The sequence below is a fragment of the Planococcus citri genome, chromosome 5 (genome assembly GCF_950023065.1).
Source record: "Planococcus citri chromosome 5, ihPlaCitr1.1, whole genome shotgun sequence".
Lineage (NCBI taxonomy): Eukaryota > Metazoa > Arthropoda > Insecta > Hemiptera > Pseudococcidae > Planococcus > Planococcus citri.
In genome coordinates, this window is record NC_088681.1 from 65,053,553 (window position 1) to 65,074,264 (window position 20,712).

At 35.0% G+C, this 20,712-nt stretch overlaps 2 protein-coding genes across 4 annotated transcripts in view; both read left to right on the plus strand.

Annotated features, from left to right (window-relative positions):
* Window positions 1-20,712, plus strand: part of LOC135847736 (uncharacterized) — a 59,634-nt gene that overhangs the window by 25,961 nt on the left and 12,961 nt on the right. Inside the window, exons 1-2 of one of the 3 annotated variants that reach the window (XM_065367420.1) lie at window positions 3,057-3,202; window positions 4,806-6,858. The exons of 1 other annotated variant lie outside the window; for it this stretch is intronic. In XM_065367420.1, the coding sequence (XP_065223492.1) occupies window positions 4,812-6,683 (1,872 nt within the window). In that variant the 5' untranslated portion in view covers window positions 3,057-3,202; window positions 4,806-4,811 and the 3' untranslated portion in view covers window positions 6,684-6,858. Of the gene's footprint in view, window positions 1-3,056; window positions 3,203-4,805; window positions 6,859-20,712 lie in introns of those variants that run through there. One more of the 3 variants, XM_065367417.1, reaches the window with a different exon arrangement.
* On the plus strand, window positions 16,670-19,883 carry LOC135848518 (uncharacterized). The gene is made up of 2 exons (XM_065368435.1): window positions 16,670-16,824; window positions 17,425-19,883. Exon 2 carries the CDS (start codon window positions 17,722-17,724, stop codon window positions 19,300-19,302), a length of 1,581 nt encoding a protein of 526 aa, XP_065224507.1. The 5' UTR covers window positions 16,670-16,824; window positions 17,425-17,721; the 3' UTR covers window positions 19,303-19,883.

A 20,712-nucleotide genomic window follows, 5' to 3' on the forward strand; every position in this document is an offset into this window, starting at 1 on the left:
ATTCGTGATCTACACCCTCAAAAACATACAATTCGATATATCACACATCATTATGGTCAAAATTTGAATTTTTCACCCCCTTCATCCCCCACCATTAACCCCTACGAAAAAAATATTGTCAAATTCGTGATCTACAACCTCGAAAACATACATTTCGACATATCACACATTATTATAGTCAAATTTTGAATTTTTAAACATTTTCACCCCCTCAGCCCCCACCATTGACCCCTACGAAAAAAACACTGTCAGATTCGTGATCTACACCCTCAAAAACATACATTTCGACATATCACACATCATTATAGTCAAATTTTGAATTTTTCGCTCCCCTAACCCCCTCACCCCCCACCCCTACAAAAAAAATATTGTCAAATTCGTATTCTGCGACCCCAAAAACATAAGGGAGGGTATCATTATACCATTTTTTTAGGGTTCATTATAAGTTTTTGAATTACGCCCGTTTTGAGGGTGCTCACAGCCCACTGTGCGACGCCCCATTTTTGACACTATTCTGAGGTGGATCGCAGGCAGTTTCAATTTGTTTTGGAATCTCCAGCAGATTTTTAGAAACTTCTGTTTTTCAAAAAATGTCACAAAGTTTATCCGAATCAACCTTCGGCTTTCCAACTCCATTTGATGAAATTTTGTAGAAATTGCAACTTTCAAAAATTCACTGGAGGCTCCAGTAATTTCCAAAAACTCGCTGAAGGCTCCAAAACAATTTGAAATCTACTTGCAGTCGACTCCTTAGTGTATTGAAATCAGTTTACAGAATAAATTTTAGCTTTCAAACCGCTTTTGAAGACATTTTGTGGAAATTTCAAGTTTCAAAAATCTGCTGGAGGCTCCAGAACTGCTCAAAACGGTTTGAAATCGTTTCCAATCGATTTGGCTAGTCATAAATAGGATAGGTATGTCCCAAATTTCAGCTTTATAGCTCAATTTGGAAACATTTTGTTTTTTTTTCTCATTTTTGGCCTAAATTTGATTTTCAAAAATTCACCAAAAATCGAAAAATATAATTATTTTAACTGAACTGGTCATGCTTAAGATAGGAAATTTGACGAAGAATAATTCTAGTTCAATCACTTTTTTCCCTCTGAACCTTCATTATTCGGCCGATATAGCCGAAAAAAGTATGTAGTAGACTGACAAAGGTTAATGACCTCTTGCGGGGGTAGCAGACAAGTTGCAGTTGGCAACTTTGGTCAAAATATTTTCGAGTCTATATCGTGAATCGAGTTCACGTTTTAAATTGTCGATTTTCATTTTTTAAAACAATTTTCAGAAAATTGACAACTTTACCCCCTCCTTACTAACAGTGACCGGTCAGAAGTGTCACTCGCGGGTCGAGTTGAATGGGTTGCCTACTTCTTACCCCTGACGGAGTAAGTAACGCTGCACATTTGTTTTTCCAAAAAATGCCAGTATTCGAATTTGACTGTAGACATTTTTAAAAATTTCAAAAATTTGTAAAAAATCAAAAATTGACCGATTTCAAAAATTGAAGTGTCCAAAGTGTAGTACTCTTCAAGGTGAACAAAAAAAGTTATCTCGGCCATTAGAAAATATCGTCATGGTAATGAGAAAATTCACTTTGAAAAATGATACTTAAATTTTTGAAAATTCTAAAAAATTGTAAACTTTTTTTTTCCTATTTGTACTGGCCAATTTAGCGAAGCTTGTTTAAATAACCTTTTTTGTTCACCTTGATAAGTAAGTACTACACTTTGAGCACTTCAAACTTTTTAAAATCGGTCAATTTTTGAATTTTTATAAATTTTTGAATTTGAAAGATTTTATTACCCTAATTTTACAATCATGATTTCGAATTCGAATAAGGTACCTATTGAAAAGTTTCCATTCTCGGATTGTTAAGTAAAATGTATTTAAATGCGGCTGGAAAAAATCATGACTAGCTCCTTCACTCAATGCCTGGAGTGTTGGATGATAACCCATGTGTGTGACATTTTTTTTCGAAGGTTTTCAAAATTTCAACCAGAATCTTGAAAATGCAAAAATTGGCCGATTTTAAAAATTGAAGTGCTGAAAGTGTAGTACTTATCAAGGCGAACTAAAAAAGTTATTTAAACAAGTTTCGCTAAATTGACCGGTAATGAGAAAAAAAAGTTTAAAATTTTTTAGAATTTTCAAAAATTTATCATTTTTCAAAGTGAATTTTCCCATTACCATGACGATATTTTTTAATGGTCGATATAACCTTTTTTGTTCACCTTGAAGAGTACTACACTTTGGGCACTTCAATTTTTAAAATCGGTCAATTTTTGATTTTTTACAAATTTTTGAAACTTTGAAATTTTTAAAAATGTTAACAGTCAAACTCGAATACGAGGTATTTTTTGGAAAAACCAAAAATTTGCAGCGTTACTTACTCCGTCAGGTGTAAGAAGAAGGCAACCCATTCAACTCGACCCGCGAGTGACACTTCTGACCGGTCTCAGGGTGAAATCGCCATTTTGGGAAAAGATGAATTGGCCATGCTGATAGGAAATTTAGCTTAGAACCATTTTTGTTCGAACATTTTCCCTCTCAGACCCTTCATTTCAGCGATTGCGATACAGCTGAAAACCCTGTATCTTTAAATTTTAATGACCTCTGACCTCTTGCGGGGGTAGCCTTCAAATAGCGGGGTGCAACTTTTGATGGGTTGTTTTAGAGACCAATGTGAACAAATAATGTGAAATTCAGCTTTTCCCCGATTTTTTCGAAGTTCGACTAAAAATGTTGCTAGAATGACTGGACTATTACCTACACACCTAATTTCAGCATTCTATGTAGATGTAGGTATGGTAAAGTTTTGATTTTTTTGATTTTTTTTTGGCACAAATTTTATTTTTATAAAATTTCATCGAAAATCGAAAAATTAACTTCAGCTCCTGAAATTTTTGGCTGGTAAGTCAGGTAAGTGTTAATGTATTTTGGCTTGCATTTTATTGAGCGCTATCTGGAGGGAAAAAATTCAAAGTGTGGTTCTCTTTTTAAATGATACGGTCTGAACTCTGGAGTCAATTCATTCATCACATGTAGGTGTTTCGGTGATTTTATTTTTATCAGTGACAGGTAATTATTTTATCATGTGATGTGAATGAAAAAGTAACGCATCTAATAGTTATCGAACAATTTCATCAAACAGATTCCATTTTTACGTAATTTCAGGTAGAGTGCTGGAAAGAACTAAGTAAGCATGATTTTAGTACCTATCTATTTCATACTTTATTTATTTTTTCAGTGAGTCGTTTTTTTCCATTGAAAAAAAAATAGAACATTTTTAGCGTTGAAATTTGCACATGCTAGTAATATGGGGTACTTTAGTTTTTCGTAGATTTTGGGCATATTCTGGTCCAAAAATGCAACAAAAAAAAGACTGACATGTGTAAAAATGGTGAAAAAATTGTTTTTCTTGGTTGTTTTATTCATTTATTTGTGTTTTCATTTTTACTAAGTAAGTATTTCATGTTTACCTCTGTAACTTTTTCGCTTTCTTTGAGATTTCATTTTTTTAAATTGAAGGGTTTAATTCCAAGTCGGCCTAAGTCCATTTTTATCATTTTTGAGTTAGCAGCGCCATCTGGTGGTACAGGTCGGTTAACACCTTTATCACCTTGTCCCAACACCTGGCGTTACTTTTTCCGCTCAGGAGCGCTTTTTTGCCGGCTCAAAAAAACAGCTGATTATTCCAAAGTGGCCTAAATCATACATTTTTTAAGAGTATTTGTATACAAGTGCGGTTGTGCCGGTTTTTTTCAAGTTTTTCAACGATTTTCGAGAGACGAAATTTGAAGGTGCTTCGAATGAAATTGTTTCAGAAATGTATTAAATTAATGATTCGTGAATTTTTTTTTGAAAAAACGCGTTTTTCAGCTCTTTTTCGAAATTTTTAACATCAGATAATTCCAAATGGGCCTAAGTCCACTTTTTCTGACTGTTTGACGCGCTCTGGAGTTGAAAATACGCAAAATTAAAAAAATACCAATACGGTACTTTAAAGCAGAAAGATCAAGCTTCACAACCATATAATCACATCATTTATTATTGAAGCGGAAGGGCGAGAAAAACACAAATAAGTGTTTTTCTAGAAACGGAAAAAATGGACTTAGGCCGACTTGGAATTAAACCCTTCAATTATAAAATTTTTGAAATTTATTTCAGATAATTTTGTAACCGTACGTAATATTTTTTGGTAAGGAATTGGAGGTAGTATTTCTTTCAAAATCATTCTTTCTGGTCTTGACATTTTGTCATAGGGTTAAAAAGTACTTTTTTTTCTTGGCTATATAGTCTAAAGTGGTAACACTACATTCCAGTTGAAGACCGCGGCACGTTTACATTTTCAAAACAGGACTTTCTTATTCGATGCTATATTTCCACTAATTTCACATTAAATAGAACTAAATTTACGTGTGGTGAGTTGTTTTGCATTCTTGCTATCATGTAAATGAAATATTGTTAAAACTTAGTTAAAACTATGAAATAATCGCCGAAGTTCCTGAGTGATAAGAAAAGTCCTGTTTTGAGATGTAAACACCTAAGAGCACAGAAGTGTTACCACTTTTGGAATGTAGTGTTACCATTTTAGACCATATAGCCAAGAAAAAAAAAGTACTTTTTAACCCTATACACCTTGAAAATAATCGATGAATTTCCAAAACAGCACGGCTGGATGGTATGGTACGATAAAATATTATGAAAGCTTATGCATTTTTTTGAAAAATCCAAGGAGACTTCCACGTTGCTCATCGCCTGTTCTTCTCATATCATTAATACGATCCTTACAATTCTAGGTTCAAATGGAAGTTGAACAACATGAAGAACTAGAAATGGCCGAAATCACGTCAGAAGTGTACGATATTATCCATCCGACTCCGGTTTCGCTAATACAACTATCAGCAATCACCGTTAGCCTGGAAGTATGGCGACGTAAAGTGAATAAATATCGCATAAAGGGAAAATTGGAAAAGTTTGACCCTTATTACAAGCTAGAAAGACTAGATACCTGGCTGAAAAAAATGCTTCCCGATTTGCCTTCCATGATTTACCAAATGATCGAAAAAGTTTTATCAAAATTTAGGGGATCGATGTTATCTTGGGCGATAAATCATGATAGGAAAGGATTCTGTACGGATGGTTCAAACGATTTCGATGATTTTGTGTGCGATTATGACGGCTGTATTGATTACGCGAAGACAGCCGAACGTATGATGCTTTGGGAAGGATTCAGTTCGGAGATGAAGTTTACAGTCGCTTGTATGTATTTCTTCGAAGACGACATCAGACGAATTTGGCCATCTGTATCAGCAAACTTGAACGTAGGTTTTATCGATTTTGACAAATGCCCGCAATTGTGTTACTGGATTTGTCGCCTCACGAATAAATTAGACAAAATACCAACCCGAAGGAGTGAAACTGTTGATGAAAGAATGTTTACAGAGTGCATGCCTTATAATAGACCTTCGGTCGAGTATTTTTGGAATCGTATACCTGTGGAAAAACAAGTGCGAATAGCTGTTGATGAGCTCAGCGGTTATGATTTCGTTAGATTCGTATTACCAAAACTGGATGATGTGCAGCTTGATGAATTCGTCAATGATAGTAATAGTGATGGCTTGTATAACGTGTTTCTAAATCTTCATAGCGATGAATGGGTCGTCCTGAGAACTTGGTTCCACATCAGGAACGTCATAAAGGAAACTAATTTTACCAATCTTATCATTCGTATGTTTGATGTTGAGGATTACTTTAGTGTTGCTGATGAGCACTTTTCACCAGGAGAGTGGGCATTTTTGTGTTGTCAGATATGGAAGCATACACCGCTTAATTTAAAACGATCGACGATCAATGTTTTCTCATCGGGCAGTAGCTGGATCGCAGCTATCAATATTCACGATTGCGGCGAATGCGATTGTATGAAAATTAACGTCGACTTGCTATTGACTATTTTGCAAGATGCATCGTTGGAAGAAAGAAACCTATTCTTGCATAATTGCTGGGGTTGTCTAATTAAACCACTTCAAAGCAAAGATTTGCAACGGGTAATAGAATTGTGCTTTGAGAACGAAGTTGAGATTAATCAGTTCAAGCGAAACGTCATGGTTAAAAGCGGAGATGTCTTTCAACATTGCCTTTCGTTATTGAAAGATCTGCATTTCGACGAATTGAATGCCTTTGTGAGTTTCTGTTGTCCCAAGTCGCAAGCAGCGAGAAATTTTAAACAACGAATACTGCGGTCGGCTTTTCTCGGCGAAAATTGCAAACTTGGTGGTTGGATTTTCCGAAGGTATACTAGCGAACGCGTCAGTTTTATCCAAGTACTTAATAAATTTGTTGATGATGCTTTTGACGACTATGATATATCCGCCGATTTCAAAGATCTGTTCATGTCGTCAACTTCATTTTTGCGACGTTTATCGAGTATTATGTGCGAGAGACATATTACTCTCAACGAGCTCACCAAATTTATTGATACTTTTGTTTCAACAAAAGAAGTTCTAACGCAGGTCAAGATGGGATTAATTGATTCGTTGAAAGGGTATGGGACTAGGAATGCGATTGACCGTCGTTATGTATATGACTTGGATAAGATCTTACCATGGTGCTTGGGAAGTAATGAAGGAGTTGAAGAATTCAAACTGAACTGCAGTTGGAAGTCAGTGATGCGGTGATTTTTTCCCCCCTGGATCCAAATTATCTTAGGTTTCGTATGTATTTTTTATGGAATTGCGTGGTTTAAAATGTTTTTCTCTTTTTTGTTATCGAAATGAAATGCTATGTACTTAATATACTCCAATAAAGTTTTGGTTTATTTTTTCTGAATATATTTTTACCGCAATTTTTGTATTTTTCAATGCATATTTCAATTTTGAAGCAATTTTCAAGATTTTTGTTGCTACGAATATTTTTACGATTCGTTTCACAATAAGTACTCATGTTTCACGTATGTCTGTAATTTTTTTGTCATTTATTTTCTATTTATACTTAATTTATAATCACGATTTGTCTGGTTACTCACGTGGCTATTTTATTAATATTGTAAGCTGATTTTTTTTACCAATTTCGAGTATGATTGCCTCATTTTGAGTAATTTTTATGGTGTAGTTATTCTCGATAAGTCTAGCTTATTTTTCAAGCTTGAATTTGTCATCAACTTGAAAATTTTTTTTGCTAAGTATATTTTTTAATTCTTTTATTAAACGTTGAAATTATTGCAGAAAAGTTTGATTGATTTTTTTTTCCAAGTACCTACTTACGAGTAAGGTAGTCAGATATCTTAAATGTTCCGAAGAATTGATTGTTACATATGGTAATTTTCGAAATATATTTTCACGATATCGTCAACGGTTTTTGCATCAATTATTAAAAATTATTCCCCTGAACCTTTGGAATTTTGAAACGAAACATTTGAAAATGAGTTGTTTTTTTTCCTATCGTGTAATGTGATGCTTGACTGAGTAGGTATTAGAGGCTTTTCTTACGAAATTAGTCGTTATCAGCATTTCATCTCCTCTCGAATATACCCATCAAATATGAGCTATCAACCAACTCCCTAGCTCCAAGGTTGGTGGCGCTGCGATCCCTCAAAGCGACGTGATTTTTATAATTTCACATTTTATGACTTGGGACTTGGAGTTGGAACCTGTTCTAATTGATCAAATAAAGTAAAACTTAATTGGGGAATGGGATTCTTTTGGGATCTAATGTTGACCTCTGAAGTGGAAAGGGTCAAAGTTTAATATTACAAAAAGGTCATTTTTTTGGAATGGAAGGGCATAATACGGTCCTAAATGAATGAAAAGGGTCCAAAATCATACCGTCGGATACAGTACCCCTCTTGTGATCAACATACCTATCTAAATTTCAGTCTCCTAGGTCATCCCCATTCTTTTTAAGATAGAAAAAACTGAAAATAGACCTTAAAAGAGTTACAAAAAGTACATAATTACATAAATGAATCGTTCGTTCGCGAACGAGTCACTTATAAGAATCAATTCGTTCGCGAATAATTTATCAAAAATTGTTCAATTTGTTCGTGAATGATTCACTAAAAATGAATCGATGAATCGATGCGTTCGAGAACGAGTCACTTACATACGAATCAATTTTATTCGTTCACCAAAAATTATTCAATTTGTTCGTGAATGATTCACTAAAATTAAGTAAATCATGGTGTTTGGGAAGACGTAACGAAGCAGTTGAAGAATTCAAACTGAACTGCGGTTTTTTTCCACTGTTTTATTATAAAGTTCATCTGTACGAAGATTAAAAATGTATTTCTGATCATTTTGATTGATTTTTTTTTTTTTTTTTGAATAAATTATGAATGCTCGTACATACTTAAGCCAGTCAGATATCTTTAATGTGATGAGAAATCGATTATTATGTAATTTTCGAATTATATTTTCATGATATCGTAAACGATTTTTGCATTAATTTGCTGTCTCACAAACCAATTGGATAAGATTCCAACCCAGGAGGACAATACTATCTTTTGCTGTGAATATTTTCAAATATCTTGCTAAAGTTGTAGTTTTTAAAGAAACCCATTTATATACAACCAAAAACCAAACTGAAAATTTAGTACTTGATTTTTCATCTGATAACCTTGAACCATACAATGCACCTTTCTCTATAAATGAACTACTGTACTGTTTAAACCACAACATCAAAAATTCATCACCTGGACCAGATGATATTCATCCATATATGTTGAAACATCTTTCTGACACCAGTAAAAATGACTTACTAAACCTCTATAATATAATCTGGTCTTCAGATTCCTTCCCTCAAACATGGAAAACTGCAACTATCATTCCCATACTTAAACCTGAGAAAGTGTTCACCTTCCCTCCAGTTACAGGCCTATTTCTTTAACTTCTGTCCCATGTAAAATTCTAGAAAAAATGGTTATGAAACGTCTTACTTGGTATATTGACTCTACAAATTCCCTCAGTTCTTTTCAAAGTGGCTTTCGGAAAAAAAGATCTACTCTGGACCATCTTTTTAGTCTTACCAAGGAAATCAATACTGCCTTTCAAAATAAAGAATTTGTACTCTCAGTCTTCTTTAATCTTGAAAAAGCTTTTGACAAAGCATGGAGATACAAAATACTTCAAAAAATACATTCTATAGGGATTCGAGGGCATTTATAAGCTTACGCTTACTTTATTCAAAACTTTTTATCAAATCGTACCTTTAGAGTCAGAATTGAATATACATACTCTGAACTTTTTGATATTGAAAATGGAGTCCCTCAAGGCTCTGTGCTTAGCACCATACTATTTATACTCCTAATTGATGATATCTGTAGTATTATTCCTCAACCTCTTTCCTTAAGAATTTTTGCAGATGATATAAACATTTCAATACGTTCAAATAACATCAAACTAGCCTCAGAAATGATCCAAAAAACTATAAATTGTATCGAAAAATGGGCTGAAACAAATGGACTAACATTTTCTGAATCTAAAACTCACTGTATACTTTTTACCAAGAGAAATAAAACCTACCCAGAACCTATCCTTGAATTCAAAGGACATCCTTTAGTTTTTAAACCAACTACCAAATTCCTTGGACTTACTTTTGATAAAAAACTTACTTGGACGCCTCATTTTCTCAACATAAAAGCTCAACTTAACAAACGTCTAAATTTACTAAAAATTGTTAAAAATCCAAAGTATAACCCATCACGCCAACTATTACTTCACTTGTACAAAGCTCTGATAGGTACGTAGTAAAATTGAATATGGAAGTCCATGCTTTACAAACCTGTCAAATAAAACTACTAACATTCTCAAAACTGTTCAAAATTCCTCCTTGCGCATCTGCATAGGCGCTCTCTATTTGTCTCCAATTGATAGTATTTATTGTGAAGCTGCAGAGCTTCCTCCTGATTTTAGGAAAATTCTCATGACAAACAAATTCTTAACAACTGTTGCAAATAATCCATCTCACCCTCTTCAAAGGTCACTCAATGTCTACAGCTCTCAGCATTTCCTCCATACTTCAGGTCCAATCCCAGAATTTATCAAAAATATGAACAACCTACAAATTGACCTAAAAAACCTAGTAATACATCAACCAATATCTTATCCCCCTTGGTCTCTCAAACCTATACAGATGGAATTTTACTTAAGAAACTACCCAAAACATGATCACTCCCCATTATTAATCAAGAGTCATTACTTAGAACTGTTATCAAACTATACTGAGTATAACTTATGCTTCACAGATGGTTCAAAAATTTCTAATATTCATACTGGTTATGCTTACTCAATTAATGACAAAGTTCTCAGTTTCAAAATTCACAACTGTGCCTCAATTTTTACTGCTGAACTCACTGCCATAAAACATTGCCTAATAGATATAATTTCCATTCAATCAGAAAACAAAAAATTCTTAATCCAAAGCGACTCACTAAGTTCACTGCTATCCATTCAAAACATTTTTTCTGACCATCCCATAGTCCAAGACATACATAAGTCCCTTTTTAACCTCCAATATTATGATTACTCAATTAGCTTCATGTATGTTCCCAGCCACGTAGGTATCACTGGAAACGAAACTGTTGATAGATTAGCAAAAACAGCCACTACCCCCTCCCCTCTTACCACTCTCACTCCTGATGACATTAAATCTCTAATCACTCACAACACATTTACTAACTGGCAGAACTTTTGGTCACAACAAACTTCAAACAAACTCTTCCAACATAAAAAAACTACCCTCCCCTGGAAAAATCTAGGCCACCTGAACAGAAAAGAAGAAATCCTGATTACCAGACTAAGAATAGGCCACACAAAAATTACTCATAACCACTTATACCAAAAAGAACCAAAACCCTCATGCCAATTTTGCAGAAACGAACCCACATGCATCCAACACATACTTTTCAACTGTCCCCAACTAAAACAAAACAGACTTACACTACAGATAAAAGAAAACCCACCTACTATCCCTGACGAACCCTCAGAAATACAAAAATTCATCTCCCTAATAAAAAACATCAACCTCACAAACCAAATTTAACCCCCCCCCCCCTTACGGGTGTAATAATCTTGTAATTATAAACACCCAAAAAAAAAAAAAAAATATATTCTTGTGTTCTAAAATAATACAGGGTGTTCCAGAATAACCTTTCACATTTTGGTGAGCACTGATCTGCGTTCAAATGGTGTTAGGGGAATGGTAAAAGCGGTTCCAGGTAGCCAACACATGCCGAATTATGTTTCAGTATTAATTTTTTACCATGGAGAAGTGGACGGCTGTGCAGCGCGCTTTTATTGTAAAGGCCTTTTTCAAAAATAATGACTCTTACATTAGTGCAATTCGTGCCTTCCGCAAACATTTTAAACTTACCGGTAAAAGTGAAGTGCCATCGAGGCCAACAGTGAAATTATGGGTAAAAAACTTCGAGAAAACCGCTCATGCTTGTAAAAATAAGCCTACAGGTCGGAAAAGATCAGTAAGAACGCCAGAAACAACGGACCGAGTAAGGCATTCAGTACAGACTACCCCTACCACTTCAATACGTAAACGAGCGTTAAATTTAAAAATCAAACCAACTTCTCTGCAACGAATTTTATCTGAAGACCTCAGTTTCCATCCATATAAGATTTTAATCATTCAAAAGTTACAAAAAACTGATTTTGTGAGAAGAAAATCATTTGCCGAGGATATGCTTACAAGAATTGATACTGGTGAGATTCCATTGAACTCGTTACTCTTTACTGATGAAGCTCATTTTTATCTAAACGGTGATGTGAATAAACAAAATATGCGCTACTGGTCGACAGAGAATCCGATGATAATACACGAGAAACCTCTACACTCCGCTAAGTTGACTGTTTGGATGGGCGTGGCTAAATTCGGTATAGTGGGACCGTATGTGTTTGATGAAACGGTGAACGGTGAGAGGTATCGCAAAATGTTAAACGAGTTTCTCATTCCTGAATTGAAACGCAGACACAAGTATAGAGTTACTTGGTTCCAACAGGATGGCGCTACCTGTCATTCCGCAACGGACACGATTTCTTTATTGCGTGAGCATTTTGGTCATCGAATAATTTCGCTGAACACAGAAATTTCATGGCCACCTCGATCCCCTGATTTTTCAGCATGTGATTTTTTTTTATGGGGTTACCTCAAGTCAAAAGTATATCAAGATGATCCTAGGACTCTGAAACAGCTCCTAGATAATATTATTCGTGAATCAAGACTGATTAGAAGAGAAATGCTCAACAAAGTGTTCAATAATTTTAAAAAACGTTTGGTCGATTGTGTCAAAAATGATGGAAAACATCTTGGTGGAATAATTTTTAAAACTTAATTTATAATGAAAACTCAAATATATGGTCTAAAAACGGCACATTTCTACTTCATTTTGGTTATAAAAAAATTTCCGTAACCATTTTTCTCTCAGAGCTACTAATAAAACAAAAGTGAAAGGTTATTCTGGAACACCCTGTAGTAATTGAATCCCAAACATAGGTACCTAGTTATGTACCTCTACCTACCTACTTCAATTTGCATTGAGATAAATCTTCAGAAGTACAGAAGTAAATTTTTTCGAATAATTGCTCCCATTCTGGAATAAACTAAGTAAGTAATAAGTACTTGTATCAAAATCGAACATTCGTCAAATATAAAAATTTTTTGTTTTGAAACAATTTTTCGGATGTTTCAGAGATTTTTATCACGTTTTTCGTACCGTTTCAATGATTTTTCCATCTTTTGGAAGACTTTTTGTTCATTTTTTGATAATTTTCATGCTGTTTTCAAAATTGTGAAAGATTGAGCAAAATACGAATCTTGTTTACCTGCCTTTTAACTCGATTTATCCACCCATTTCCAAAATCAACTTAGGTATGTCATCTTCGGTTACAGGACGTTTATCGAGCATCATGCAGGGTGTTCCTAGATTCGTATGCCGAAATTCAACTGTAGTTAGTACTTACTCGAGCCTCGAGGAGACGAACAAAAAACGTTATTATGACTGGTTGCCTATCTAAAAAATTATCTTTGAACTGATTTTCAAATGAAAAAATCATCAAAATCATTCAAAGTGATGCCCATAACCCGTAGCAATCGAGTGAACGAACAAAAAAATATTATTATGACAAATGGCCCAACTTTAGAATCCGTAGTTACATAGTTGACCCAAAATGATCATTTTGTGGGCTTCGGGGATTTCCAGAGTTGCGAATAAAAAAAGAATTTTAGGAACCACTGAGTATTACTTTCTAAAACTTTTTCAGCATGATAATATCTGTTTGAACCTGATGAACGTTATGCGAGGTGATTTTTCCATTTTCGACCCTCGAGGGGCAGAATGGGTGGGGGGTAGATATTTTGAAAATTTTGGAACCGCCATTTTGAACCCATCCCTTTGAACCCCGCTAAACAGCTTTGCACAGTTTATTACTAGTATCCAAAAGACCTCCATCCTATCAAATTTCCAACTCAATAAAATTTTGCGCTGGCACTCAAAAATTCAATTTTCCAATGTTTAGTAATTTCGATATTTTGGGAACCCCTGGGAAACTAGAAACCTGCGATTTGCGCCAAACGTAACGTTTTGAAGTATATATTCAATTATCCAAATGAAAAAGTTTAATGAAAGTTCCTGCATATTCGTAATTTTGAACCCTTTTTTTAGAACCCCCCTCCCCCCTCTTAGGCACCCTTAAAAAAGGCGTTTACGCATATTTTTTCAAAGAAATTGAAAAATTTGTATTTGAAACACATTAGCAAGGGCTCGATAATTTTTCATTCAATTTTTCCTGTAACTTTCAAAATCGAGCTATTTTGGGTCAAATTCCAAGATTTCAATTTTGATAGTTACAGAAAAATCAAATGACAAATTATCGAGCCCTTGCTAATGTGTTTCAAACGTAAATTTTTCAATTTGTTTGTAAAAATATGCATAAACGCCTTTGTTAGGGGTGCCTAAAGTGGGGAGCTCTAAAAAAAAGGGTTCAACTTTGCCCAAAAATGATGTGTAACTTCTTCAATTCACAGATAATGAAAAAATGTCAAGTTTTTTCAAAATTTTAATTCTGAATAGATTTTGAAAAAATGGCGTTTAATCGTTCACGGTTTTCAAGGCACTTTTCCAAAAGGCAAAATCTTGAATTTTCAAAATAAGTAGATATGGCTGGAGGTTTCAACACAGCGTGGGACAGAAAACTACTTCAAATCTACATAAATAAGGGCATAAAGTGAATTTTAGTATTCCAACATCATTGGGCCAAATTACTGTGGAAACTTCAACTTTCAAAAATCTGCTGGAGACCAGATGACCAGAACTGCTGAAAGGGTCATTCAAGCAAAAAAAGGCGATTTTGAAAGTCATGTCTTTCGATTTCGCTCAAATTTTTTATACAATATCTACCCACCCAGTAAGTAAGAAAGCCGAAATCAGTTTGGTCCCAGCCCCTCAGGGGGCGGGTTGGGGGCTTCCATTACTTTCACATTGTCTCGAGGTACTCAACTTCAGCAGCCCATTCCTCGAAAACTATGATACTTTGATCAAAACTGATTTCACAGTTCGAAAGGGCATTGAATTTTGAACTTTTTAAGTATGTTGAAATTTTCGAAAGTTGAAAGTTGAACTTTCAATTTGAAAGTTCAAATTTCAAAATGGCGCTGTAAGTGGGAGCTACCATTTAAAATTTTGAAAAAATTTCCATACATGTACATTTTGATACTTTTTCGAAATATTTAGGTTTCGAGATGGCACTTGTTGACGGAGGGGGAGCACCCCCACCACCAATTTTGGGTAAAACTTTCAAAAGAAAATCTGGGGCCTGTGATATATCGAATTGTATGTTTTCGGCGACGCTGAACACGAATATGACGTCAGATTTTTGATTGGACCCGTCCACTGTCCACAGCACCTCCCCAAAGGGGGTGACCCCCCAAAATGGTTACATTCGTGTGACACATGCAATAGTATGTTTTCGATATCGCTGAACACGAATATTGCCTTAGTTTTTCGAATCGACTTCACCCATGGCCCCCAGAACCTTCCCCAATAGGTATAAGTCCAAAAAAATTGTTGGGGGCCGTGGATGGGGTCCAATCACAAATCTGACGTCATATTCGTGTTCAGCGTCACCAAAAACATACTATTCCATGTGTCACACGAACAAAACGCTTTTTTGAACTTTTATCCCCTTTGAGGAGGTGCTGGGGGCCGTGGATGGGGTCCTATCAAAAATCTGACGTCATATTCGTGTTCAGCGTCGCCGAAAACATACAATTCGATAAGGTGCACCGGGGCAAGTCAGAATGATTTTTCGCAATTTCAACTTTGACCAGCTGTTACTCCCCTTCTAATGAACCAATATGGATCAAATTTATTATGTAGGTTCCCATAAGGGTTCTTAACCTATGGTAAAAATTTGAGCGCGATTGACACAGTAGCTTTCGCTCAGTGGAATAAATTATTAACTGTCCTGACTTACCCCAATTGGGGGAAGTCAGAACAGGCTAAACTTTGCAGAGGCGTAGATCACAAACCGAGCGTCCTAGAAAAATTGCATTGTAACAAAATGGTAGAGAATTTAATTCTCTTTGAGATCACTCTCATCAGATTTTCACTAGGACGCACGGTTCGTCCGCTATATGCGAAAAACTAAGAAATAGAAAGTCTGTATTTTAGACCAAATTCAAAATAAGTTCAAAACAACAACAAAATACAATTAAACCAAAGACATCTAAAATGAAACTGAATCGCGAAAATTTTTATGCCGTGATGAAGTAGGGGTAGTACCCTCAAGTCACCTTTAGTGGCACTTCGCCAGATATAAACCTCTAGGTGCTAGAGCAAGTTTTCTAACTTACCCCGAATTCCAACTTCCCCCGGTGCACCTTATATCACATGCCCCAGATTTTCTTTTGAAAGTTTCACCCAAAATTGGGGGGGGGGGGTGCTTCCCCCCCGTCAACGAGTGCCATCTCGAAACCTAAATATTTCGAAAAAGTATCAAAAGGTACATCTATGGAAATTTTTTCAAAATTTTAAATGGTAGCTCCCGCTTACAGCGCCATTTTGAAATTTGAACTTTCAAATTGAAAGTTCAACTTTCAACTTTTGAAAATTTCAAAATACTTGAAAAGTTCAAAATTCAATGCCCTTTCGAACTTTGAAATCAGTTTTGATCAAAGTATCATAGTTGTCGAGGAGTGGGCTGCTGAAGTTGAGTACCTCGAGACAATGTGAAAATAATGGAAGCCCCCAGGCCCAGGCCCCCACCCACCCCTGAGGGGGCTGGCACCAAACTAATTGCGGCTTCCTTACTTACTGGGTGGGTAGATATTGTAAAAAAATTTGAGCAAAATCGAAGGACATGACCCAAAAACATTGGTTGAGATGACATGGAATGACCCGAAAACAACTCGAAACTGTTCCTAATCGATTCGTAGGGTCCAAAATAGGGTACCTCTATCTACACACCTAATTTTAGCATTTTTGTAGGTATGGTAAAGTTTTGATTTTTTTTATGTTTTGGCGCAAATTTGATTTTGATTTTTTATAAAATCTTATCGAAAATCGAAAAAATGATAAAATGAATAATGAGCGCTATCTGGAGGGAAAAAGTTCAAGGTGGGTTTTTAAACGATGCGAAGTTGATCTAACTAGGTCTGCTGTCAATTCATCACGTGTACCTGCTTTTATCAGTGACCAGTAATTATATATTTTATCACGCGAATGAAAAAGTAACGCACCCATCTAAGTTATGGGGCAATTTCATTGAAAAAAAATTATTTTTGCTTAATTTCAAGTGGAGTTCCAGAAAGAACTAAGTAAGTATGATTTTACTACTTATACTTATTTCATATTTTATTTTTCCAGTGAGTTGTTTTTTTCAATTGAACAAAAATTAGTAGAACATTTTTAGCATTGAAATTTCAAATTTTCACATGCTGGTAATATTAAAGTAATATGAGGTACTTTGTTTTTTTCGTAGATTTTTGACATTATTCTGGACCAAAAATGCAACGAAAAGAACAAAAAGTCTGACGTGTGTAAAAAATGCTGAAAAAAATAGTTTTTCTTGGTTGTTTTATTCACTTATTTTCATTTTTTACCAATACTTCATGTTATACCTGTAACGTTTTGGTAAATTTTTCGCTTTCTCGTTATTTTTGAGAATTTTTTTTAAATTATAAATTTTTGAAATTTAGTCCAGGTAATTTTGTAACTGTATTATAGGTATATTTTGATAATGATAAATTTTCTAAACAGCATCGCTGCTTGGTATGATAAATGAAGAAAGCTTATGAATTTTTTGAAAAATCGAACGAAACTGTGTGCAAAACAATTCATTAAATTTGGAAGTGTGTGCCAGATGTTTATCATCGCCTGTACTTCTCATATCATTAACATGGTCCTTACAATTTTAGGTTCAAATGGAGGTGGAACAACAGCAAGGACTAGAAACGGCCGAAATCACGTCAGAAGTGTACGATATTATCCATCCGAGTCCGGTTTCGCTAAAACAACTATCAGCAATCACCGTTAGCCTGGAAATATGGCGACGTAAAGTGGTTGAAGATCGCAAGACAAGTGGAAAATTGGATGCGTTTGACCCTTTTTACACGCTAGATAGACAAGATACCTGGCTGAAAAAAAAGCTTCCCGATTTGCCCTCCATGATTTACCAGACGATCGATAAATTTTTATAAAGATTTAGGCGTTCGATGTTATCTTGGGCGAACCATCATCATGAGAAAGGATTTTGTTGGGATGGTTCAAAAGATTTCGATGATTTTGTGTGTGATTATGATGGCTGTATTGATTACGCCAGAACAGCCGAACGTATGATTCGTTGGGAAGGATTCAGTTCGGAAATGAAGTTTACAGTCGCTTGTATGTATTTCTTCGAAGACGACGTAAGACGAATTTGGCCATCTGTATCAGCAAACATGAACGTAAATTTGATCGATTTTGACAAATGCCCGGCAGTATATTACTGGATTTGTCGCCTCACGAATAAGTTAGATAAAATACCAAACTGGGAGGGTGAAACTGTCGATGAAAGAATGTTTGAGATGTCCATGCCTTATAATAGACCTTCGATCGAGTATTTTTGGAATCGTATACCTCTAGAAAAACAAGTGCAAAGTGCAGTTGCTGAGCTTAGCGGTTATGATTTCGTTAGATTCGTATTACCTAAACTAGATGATGTGCAGCTTGATGAATTCGTCAATGGTGGTAGTAGACGTCGCTTGTATGAAGTCTTTCTAAATCTTCATAGCGATGAATGGACCATCCTGAGAACTTGGTTCCACATTAGGAACATCATTAAGGAAAGTAATTTTACCATTCTTATCATTCGTATGCTTGATGTTGAGGATTACTTTAGTTTTGCTGACGAGCACTTTTCATCAGGAGAGTGGGAAGATTTGTGTTGTCAGATATGGAAGCATGCGCCGCTTAATTTAAAACGATCGACGATCAGAGTTTTCTCATCGGACAATAGCTGGATCGCAGCTATCAATATTCACGATTGCGGTGATTGTGATTGTCAAAAAATGAACATCGATTTGCTTTTGACTATTTTGCAAGATGCATCGTTGGAAGAAAGGAACTTATTCTGGCGTAATTGCTGGAGTTGTTTCATTAAACCACTTCAAAGCAAAGATTTGCAACGGGTAATAGTATTGTGCTTTGAGAACGAAGTTGAGATTAATCAGTTTAAGCGAAACGTCATGGTTAAAAGCGAAGATGTCTTTCAACATTGCGTTTCCTTATTGAAAGATCTGCATTTGAAAGAATTGAATGCCTTTGTGAGTTTCTGTTGTCCCAAATCGCAAGCAGCGAAAAACCTTAAACAACGAATACTGCAATCGGCTTATCTCGGAGAAGATTGCAAACTTAGTGATAGGATTTTCGATAGTTTCATCGGAAACCTCGCTTTTATCGCAGAACTCGATGAATTTGTTGATGATGCTTTTGACAACTACGATCTATCCGCCGATTTCAAAAATCTGTTCATGTCGTCAACTTCATTTTTGCGACGTTTATCGAGTATTATGTGCAAGTGCCATGTTTCTCTCGACAAGCTCACAAAATTTATTGATACTTTTGTTTCATCGCGAGAAGTTCTAACGCAGGTCAAGATGAGATTGATTGATTCGTTGAAAGAGTACGGGACTACGAATGCGATTCACCGTTTTTATATGTCTGACTTGGATAAGATCTTACCATGGTGCTTGGGAAGTAATGAAGGAGTTGAAGAATTCAAACTGAACTGCCTTTGGAAGTCAGGGAAGTGGTGATTTTTTTCTAGGATTCAAATTATGTTAGGCTTTGTATTGTATTTTTTATTTTTTATCCTCTTTTTCGTTTTTGAAATTTAATGCTGTAAACTTGAAATACTTTAATGAAGTTTTGATTTTTTAAAAATTATTTTTTACTGCAATTTTTGTATTTTTCAATATTTTTATAGATAATTAATTTCGAACAAATTTTCATAATAAGTATTTGTTGCTATTTTTACGATCCGTTTCACAATAAGAATCTACTTACTCATGTTTCATGTACCTACTCCTGTAATTTTTTTTTGTTATTTATTTTCTATGTATTCAACTTAATTTACATAAATAATCATGATTTCTCTGGTTACTCACGTGGCTATTTTATTAATATTGCAAGCTGATTTTTGACCAGTTTCAAGTATGATATTGCCTCATCTTGAGTAATTTTTATAGTGTACCTAGTTCTCGATAAATCTAGCTTCTTTTTTTTTTTTTAAAGTTTGAATTGTCATCAACTTGAAAATTTTTTTTACTGTATTTTTGAATTCTCTTATTAAACTTTGAAATTATTGCAGATAATGTTGATTGATTTTTTTGTGAATGCCTACTTTATGTAGGTAGTCAGATATCTTAAAATATGTTACGAAGAATTGATTATTACATAATTTTCGAAATATATTTTCACGATATCGTCAACGTTTTTTGCATCAATTATTAAAAATTAATCCCCTGAACGTTTCGTTTGGAATTTTGAAATGAAACATTTGAAAATGAGTTGTGTTTTTTTTTGCTATCCTGTAATATGATGCTGGACTGAGTATTAAAGGCTTCTCTTACGAAATTAGTGATTAATCAGCATTTCATCTCCTCTCGAGAATATACCCATCAAAAATGAGCTATCATCCAACTCCCTCCCTAGCACTAAGGTTGGTGGCGCTACGACCCCTCAAAGCGACCTGATTTTAATAATTTTACATTTTATGACTTGGGACTTGGAACCTGTTCCAATTGATCAAATATTTGAGATGATATATAAAGTCAAACTTGGGGAATGGGATTCTTTTGGGAGCTAGAGTTGACCCCTGGAGTGGGGAGGGTCAAAGCTTAATATTACAAAAAAGTAATTTTTTTGGAGGGGCATAATATGGCCTCAAATGGATGAAAAGGGTCCAAAATGAAACCATCGGATACAGTACCCCTCTTGTGATCGTCATATCTAAAATTTCAGTCTCCTAGGTCATCCCCACTCTTTTTAAGATAGAAAAAAAAACGAAAATAGACCTTAAAAGAGTTACAAAAAGTACGTAATTACATAAATGAATCAATTCGTTCGCGAATGATTCACCAAAAATTATTCAATTTGTTCGTAAATGATTCACTAAGAATTGAGTAAATGAATCGATGAATCGATTCGTTCGCGAACGAGTCACA